Source organism: Chaetura pelagica, unplaced genomic scaffold (genome assembly GCF_000747805.2).
Source record: "Chaetura pelagica isolate M959 unplaced genomic scaffold, ChaPel_1.0 scaffold90, whole genome shotgun sequence".
NCBI classification, from domain to species: Eukaryota; Metazoa; Chordata; class Aves; order Apodiformes; family Apodidae; genus Chaetura; species Chaetura pelagica.
This window is the reverse complement of record NW_009953496.1, coordinates 16,570,978-16,579,396: the sequence shown is the minus strand read 5'-3', so window position 1 is coordinate 16,579,396 and position 8,419 is coordinate 16,570,978. Positions and strand designations below refer to the sequence as shown.

Sequence of the window (8,419 nt, the reverse complement as noted above, 5' to 3'; positions counted from 1 at the left end):
CCCCCCCTTTTTTTTTTTTATCCATTCATTTAATTTTTTCAGTTATATTTTTCCTGTGTCTCTAAAGCTGATTGGAAGGCCTGAGAAAGGACTGTGAATAAGCCAATCAGCAATCTGTGTCCTAAATATTGACTTTGGCTGCTAGTAGGAATATTTTGATAGAAGCAAGTGCTCTTATTGGCTGCCAAAGGACAGGACTAGTAAATTTACTAGTAAAATAGGGCTGACAATCTGCTTCACAAAGAAAATACATTTGGCCTACCTTATGTGTGTTGGCCCTCTAAGAAAAAAAAAAAATCAAGGCCACTGATATAAGAAGGATGATCAATAAATATATTCACTTGTTTTTTTACAAGTAACTAATACTCTACATATGCTCAAATGTAAGGGCCTGCATGTAATCTGCTATCCCAGATTGGAAATGGTAGATTAGCACTTAGTTTGATGGTAGTTTAAGAATGATGCAACTTAATTTCCAGTCTGCAGACACTAAGAGCAAGTTCTATGAAACTGAAAATATAATTTCTTCATCATCAAATATGGGTTAGTGATATTCTTTTAAAACCTTATTTTGTACACTGGTAAACAGATAATATGTTAAACCTAATGCAATATCTGTTTCTTTTCTCTCTCGTTTTATATTTTAATAGCTAACAATTTTCTGTTTCCTTATTATTTGTTTTATGCAGCCTCTCCTTGTTTTAGAGAAGATTTTAGAGCTCAGTAACTCAAAAGTGACAAGTGACTTTGCTTGCTTTGTATTGTTTACTTAATCAGAAGCAACTTCAAAACAAATTTCAAGGACGAGTAAATACTTTTCCATTAAATCAAGGTTCTTTGACAATGTAAAGTTTGAAGAAGCCAAATCTAAACATTCTGAAAATCTCTAGTAATTTCTGAGAAAATTATATTCCTTTCTTAACTGTCTCATGTTTTTTCCTTTTTTTATTTCCTGTTGCATCTCTCTGTTCTCCTCTCTTTCTTGTACTTGTTTCCATGTCTTACAAGATTCTTCTTGAATTCTTCTATCTTCCAGTATTTATATACACAGTACTTGGAAACCTGCATATGATTTTTTCAGACATCTGATATAATGATCTCAAAATTGTGCTTGACACAGTAACACTATTTTGAAAAGGTTAATGATGAAATATCACCACCATCTATGCTAAAACTACTAGTGAAGCCAGCCCCAGTTTAACCACAGGTAATCTCAGGTACTGCATTCCCTGGGACAAGTAGGGTCTGGTCAGGAACTTAGAACAAGCAAATTCTTACCTGTGCTTATTCTAAATTGTTCAGGAAATGAGGCATGGAGATATGTAGAATGTGTAAGCAATACTGTTCTTGGAAGTAATCTGGCATTTTTGTCAGCCCTGAAGAAGTCAAGCAGTTGTATTAGATGGTCATTGTAGGTACTTTCCAACTGAAAATCCTATCCTATCCTATCCTATCCTATCCTATCCTATCCTATCCTATCCTATCCTATCCTATCCTATCCTATCCTATCCTATCCTATCCTACCCTACCCTACCCTACCCTACCCTACCCTACCCTACCCTACCCTACCCTATCCTGTATCCTATCCTGTCCCATCCTATCCTGCATCCTATCCTGTATCCTATCTTATCCTGTATCCTACCCTATCCTGTCCTAGGCAGAGCTCTGAGGTCAGCTGGTTGTTCAGGCCAAAGGGCTCTCTTCAGCTGTTTTTGTAGGAGTAACTCTTGTAGAAGGTGCTCCTGTAATCCCAGTAGTTAAACAAGAGGATCAAATCTTGCTATTTGTGCAGCAAAGCCATCCAATGGGGAAATGAAGCTGCACTTTCCCTTCTCAAGCTGCCTCACATCAGCTCTTAGAAACGTGTCTTGGAGTGAAAACATGGTATCAAGACAAAATGAAGAAAGCAGTGACATGCATTGAATATCCTCAAATGTGGATGTCAGAAAACCATTTTATGTCCTCTTCCAGTTTCCTAAGCACCTGTTCTGTTTATGACACTCAGTCCTTTGTAACTCAAGGACACATGTGAGCCTTTCACAAGGTCCTTGTATGGGAGCAGACTGTAGACAGGTAGGAGTAGCCAGTGCTTACTGATGATGCAGGTGCTTTGGTAGAACTTGTCTTGCCTTGCTGGGGCAAATGTAAGTGAGACATACTTGCATAAAAGGAATCTGCTGAAACCTCGGTTACATACAATGTACTGGGAAACCTGGGATATTTTAGTAACTATGGCACTAGGCTGCAAGAAACAGCAAAACTACTGTATACTTGAAATACAGGCTAGGAAACTACTGTTTCAATGGCACTTTTAAGCATTTCCATACCAGATGTAATTGTGATATCAATAACCTTGTTTTAATGGTTAGCTATGTGCTTACTGGTAAGTAAAGGAAATCAGAGGAAAAAAAATTCTAAAACAGGTAACTGAGCACACAGGAAGGATTACATGACTGAATATTGAAGAACCAACTATGTAGTTCTGTGAAGATAGAAATCTGTTGGGTAATTAGATAAACAGAAGTTTAAACCTTCTTATACATAAAAAAAGATAAAATCCTTATTTTAATGTAAATATATTTTCCTGTGCAAGTAATGTATGCAGATGTGATTTTGTATCCTTTGAATACATCAGAGGCAGATTACTTGCAGAATATGTCATACCTAAAGAATAAAATAACCTAAAAAAGTGTGAAAGAGAAACCAGAAAATGTTCAGAGTCTCAAGTTAAGTGTGCTAAAGGACAAATTCTGACTGAAGCCTGAATTTGACAGTTAAAAACTTTAACAGTTATACCTTTTTTTAATTACACCAGTTCATCTGAACAGCAGATGACAAAACAACGACATGAAAACATGCAACAACAGATGACAAGCAGTAATTTTCTCACTGATGCACAGAATAAATTATAGTCAGAAGGCACATTTGTTAAGGAAAAGCCTTTTCAAACTTCGATGTAGACAAAGTAACTGGATGGCTTATGAACTAAAGCTTCAGCTTAAACCTCAAGCTCATGCTTGTGAAAGTTTTTAAGTATGCATTAAAACACTTATTCAGGCTGTGTACACTCATATTGTGTCCTTAAGAATGAAGCAGAAAATGGAAAAGACTTTCCTTCATTTATGCTACCACAGTTAAACTCAGAGGGATAATGTGATTTACTGCAGTTCAAAATAAACATTGAAGACCCCACGCACTCCCTGCCTCCCTCTACTCTGTGGAATTTGTCATGATGAAAAACAATTTCAATAATGAGCAATAGAGTTGTCCTGTGTGTGTCTAGGGCATAATAGCTCTGTGAAAATCTCTGCTTTGGATAAGGCAACACTCTTAAATGCAAAAAAAAAAAAAAAAAAAAAAAAAGATTAGTATGATATTAAAATGTTGCAGATATTACATATCCTTTACTTTACACATTTCAGTATGCAACAACACCATAAATGCTGGAACAACTGTATAATTTACCCATGTTTAACACATTGAGGACTTTCTGGTTTCACATTGGATAAAAAGACCATTCATAGTTGCAACTGAAAAGAAAGTGAATTATCTCTCCAGAGAGAGATTAACTTTCCAGAGCCTAGGAAAGCCAGCAACTGAAGTTCTGCAGATTTATCTGTTTCATGAGTGGTTCCTATAAATTGTAGAGCCCTCAAAAACTAGCTGTCTAACTATTTTGTTAACCATGCAGTTGACACATCAAAAAATGTAAAGCCAAGGAAATTTAAAATATGCAAATCTGATTGTTTTTTCCGAACTCACAGGAATCTTGGCAAAAAATGCAGATCTTACTTAACAGTAACTTCTATTTTTCCCCATAAACCTTATTACACACCCTCCTCAAAACAATTGACACTCTTTTGGAAAAAGAGTAAATAAAAACCATGGTCTTTCATCTATCCAGTGATGCTAAAAGGTTCTTTTCAGATGAAAGCATGAAACACAGCTGTTCCATCAATTTCTTCACTACAGACCAACAGAAAACAGTATTTTTGCTTTACTGGCAATATTTTTTCTACTTTGGCATATATAGAATATATAGAAGATATAGAAGATATAGAATATCTAGATCTTGCTGTTTTCTTTGCTCAGATTGAAGAATGTGCCTCTATTGGGTAACACCCAGAGTCAAACAATAGTCCTAATGCTTTTTTGCAAGTTTGCAGGAGATCAGAGAGGCAAAGCAATTCCTGGGACTATTAGATGATATTTTTCCTTTTTGCAAGGTAGAGCCTCCAGTTTTCCTGGGGAGAAGTGAATTACCTTTCCCAAAGAAAATTAAGGCAGCATCAACAACACAGCGTTCATAAAAGCAGCCGATGGTTACTGTAACAGTCCATTTGCTTTCCACTGGAAGTATGAGTTCACCTTTGTGGACAGGCATTCCGGAAAGAACATAAATATTTTCTGGTACAGCAAGATGCTCTAGTAAGAAACCTACTTCAGCTCTCAGGCCTTTTCAACACATCCAGAAAAGAGTCAAATGCAAATGTTGCCTGACATGGTGGTTATAAGTATATTTGTAAAGTAAAACATCTCAGGAGCTGAGACCAACTAGCATTTATGACCACATTCATTGACCATGTTATTAAATAGTCTTTACACAGGAAATTATTTTTAGCTTCCAGAACAGAGTAAATGTGTTACCTGTCTTTTGGAAATAGTGTCTGATCCTTTCCAGCTACTGAACAGTTATCAAGAGTTTCTTGGAACAGTGCTGGTGAGCTTGGGCTGGAGCATGCCAGGAACTATCTGGACAGCTGAGTAGTAATATATAAATAATTATGTTCTAGTGGCTAAGCATGTTTCCTAGCATCATCCAGCATACCAAGACATAGCTGGGGAGTCTAACCTGAAATGAAGAAATAAATTTTAATATAAACTGAAAGTTTTGATAATGGATTTGTATATCTCATAACAAGCCCTTATTTTGGATGGGTGTTGAGCTTGGGGAAGATAAATCCAGATCCTCTTAAAGTTGTGATTTCCAAAACAGAATTCAGTGGCAATGAAATTAAGAAGGAATCACACATTTCTCCATACAATTTGATTGTAGATGCAAACAGTAAAAATGGACTTAAAAAAAATAACTAAAGAAAATTTTGCTTACTGGTCCTGTAAAATGTGACATCTTGCCATTCAGAATGTGAAACTCCTGATTTCTTAGGTTATACAATGCTTCTCTGTTAATTCACCCAAACACTTTCTTCTGTTGTGGTTAATATAAGTTCCAACAGTCCGTAAAACAAATAGCTGAAGGTCAGATGCTAAAACATTTATCATAATTAAAATCTGCACATTCCTGGTCTTTTCTTTTTGAAATATAACCTGTGTACCTAGATTATTTGTTGTTTCTCTTGCTGTTGCTTTCTCTTTCATTATCTGCTAGCTGGAGTCATTATATGTAATTTAAGAGCAATTAATTTTTATTAAAGTGTAATTACAGAAATAATTTTCTTCCTTCTAATGCAATCTTTGTTAAACTAAACCCAATAAAGAAATACATACAAAATAAACAAAGTAATGAATAATATTTGTTTTACAAAACATGATAACATCTGAAGACAAGAACAGAGACACTTTCTGCCTCTACTAAGTTGGATGCCTGCATCCCTGCTGATAAAGAGAATAATCTCACTCTCTATTTGATTTCTTTCTTAAAAATATAATAAAATCCCTTCTTTGATCTTGGAAAGCTTCCTTGCTGAGCCGGGATGGATCTTTAAACAGTCTGCATTTTAACTCTTTGCAAACTTGAGCCTACACGTGTGCTGAAGAAAGGGACTAGACAGGCAGTTTATTGCACTTGGTTAGATATTCCTGGGCAAACATAGCTTGGAAGTTGTGTTTTCAGGATCAAAGCAAACCAATACAAAAGCTTACCTTTTCCCTACCTCCTTGTATCTTGCATTGCCATACCACTCAGGGATCACAGTTTCATAAACAGGACCATGCTGCTGGAAAAGAATCTCTTATATCACTGAATCACTTGTTCTTCTGACTGATTTTCTTTGAATTTCTGGCACTGTTCTGGTTTGATTTGGTGGGGTTTTGGGTGACGGGGGGAAAGGCCCCAGGAGTGGCTCTGGTAAGAAGCTGAGAAGCTCCCCCTGCTTCCAAAACCAGCCAAGGAGCCAGCAAGTTTGCAGGAGATCAGAGAGGCAAAGCAATTCCTGGGACTATTAGATGATATTTTTCCTTTTTGCAAGGTAGAGCCTCCAGTTTTCCTGGGGAGAAGTGAATTACCTTTCCCAAAGAAAATTAAGGCAGCATCAACAACACAGCGTTCATAAAAGCAGCCGATGGTTACTGTAACAGTCCATTTGCTTTCCACTGGAAGTATGAGTTCACCTTTGTGGACAGGCATTCCGGAAAGAACATAAATATTTTCTGGTACAGCAAGATGCTCTAGTAAGAAACCTACTTCAGCTCTCAGGCCTTTTCAACACATCCAGAAAAGAGTCAAATGCAAATGTTGCCTGACATGGTGGTTATAAGTATATTTGTAAAGTAAAACATCTCAGGAGCTGAGACCAACTAGCATTTATGACCACATTCATTGACCATGTTATTAAATAGTCTTTACACAGGAAATTATTTTTAGCTTCCAGAACAGAGTAAATGTGTTACCTGTCTTTTGGAAATAGTGTCTGATCCTTTCCAGCTACTGAACAGTTATCAAGAGTTTCTTGGAACAGTGCTGGTGAGCTTGGGCTGGAGCATGCCAGGAACTATCTGGACAGCTGAGTAGTAATATATAAATAATTATGTTCTAGTGGCTAAGCATGTTTCCTAGCATCATCCAGCATACCAAGACATAGCTGGGGAGTCTAACCTGAAATGAAGAAATAAATTTTAATATAAACTGAAAGTTTTGATAATGGATTTGTATATCTCATAACAAGCCCTTATTTTGGATGGGTGTTGAGCTTGGGGAAGATAAATCCAGATCCTCTTAAAGTTGTGATTTCCAAAACAGAATTCAGTGGCAATGAAATTAAGAAGGAATCACACATTTCTCCATACAATTTGATTGTAGATGCAAACAGTAAAAATGGACTTAAAAAAAATAACTAAAGAAAATTTTGCTTACTGGTCCTGTAAAATGTGACATCTTGCCATTCAGAATGTGAAACTCCTGATTTCTTAGGTTATACAATGCTTCTCTGTTAATTCACCCAAACACTTTCTTCTGTTGTGGTTAATATAAGTTCCAACAGTCCGTAAAACAAATAGCTGAAGGTCAGATGCTAAAACATTTATCATAATTAAAATCTGCACATTCCTGGTCTTTTCTTTTTGAAATATAACCTGTGTACCTAGATTATTTGTTGTTTCTCTTGCTGTTGCTTTCTCTTTCATTATCTGCTAGCTGGAGTCATTATATGTAATTTAAGAGCAATTAATTTTTATTAAAGTGTAATTACAGAAATAATTTTCTTCCTTCTAATGCAATCTTTGTTAAACTAAACCCAATAAAGAAATACATACAAAATAAACAAAGTAATGAATAATATTTGTTTTACAAAACATGATAACATCTGAAGACAAGAACAGAGACACTTTCTGCCTCTACTAAGTTGGATGCCTGCATCCCTGCTGATAAAGAGAATAATCTCACTCTCTATTTGATTTCTTTCTTAAAAATATAATAAAATCCCTTCTTTGATCTTGGAAAGCTTCCTTGCTGAGCCGGGATGGATCTTTAAACAGTCTGCATTTTAACTCTTTGCAAACTTGAGCCTACACGTGTGCTGAAGAAAGGGACTAGACAGGCAGTTTATTGCACTTGGTTAGATATTCCTGGGCAAACATAGCTTGGAAGTTGTGTTTTCAGGATCAAAGCAAACCAATACAAAAGCTTACCTTTTCCCTACCTCCTTGTATCTTGCATTGCCATACCACTCAGGGATCACAGTTTCATAAACAGGACCATGCTGCTGGAAAAGAATGTCTTATATCACTGAATCACTTGTTCTTCTGACTGATTTTCTTTGAATTTCTGGCACTGTTCTGGTTTGATTTGGTGGGGTTTTGGGTGACGGGGGGAAAGGCCCCAGGAGTGGCTCTGGTAAGAAGCTGAGAAGCTCCCCCTGCTTCCAAAACCAGCCAAGGAGCCACTAGAGGGACAATAGGTGCAGCGATTAAGATACGAAAGAGTTGATATAACATGGGAGCAGAGAAGCACTTGGAGAAGAAGAGCTGTGTTGGGTGGAGAAGAGCAGAGCTGGTGGTTGGTGAGGAAGAAGGAGAAGAAGGTGCCCAAGCACAAGTTTCCCTGCAACCCATGGTGAGAAGGCAGCTGTGCCCCTGCGCTCGTGGAGGAATGTGTTGGAACATTTCCTAAAGGTGCCAGGAGGGATGAACTTTGCCAGTGGACTTGGATTTTGTGGCCAGTGGATTTGCTGCCTGTGGACTC

The 8,419-nt window shown here is 37.0% G+C and overlaps 1 protein-coding gene across 1 annotated transcript in view; it reads right to left on the bottom strand.

Moving 5' to 3' along the window:
• MCPH1 (microcephalin 1) overlaps positions 1–6,367 on the bottom strand; it is a 254,382-nt gene extending 248,015 nt beyond the window's left edge. The window contains exons 1-2 of the mRNA XM_009999262.1: positions 6,247–6,367; positions 4,264–4,368 (exon numbers count right to left, since the gene is read on the bottom strand). Of these exons, the coding sequence (XP_009997564.1) occupies positions 4,264–4,368; positions 6,247–6,367 (226 nt within the window). The remainder of the gene's footprint in view (positions 1–4,263; positions 4,369–6,246) is intronic.
• Positions 6,368–8,419: the final 2,052 nt, after the last annotated feature.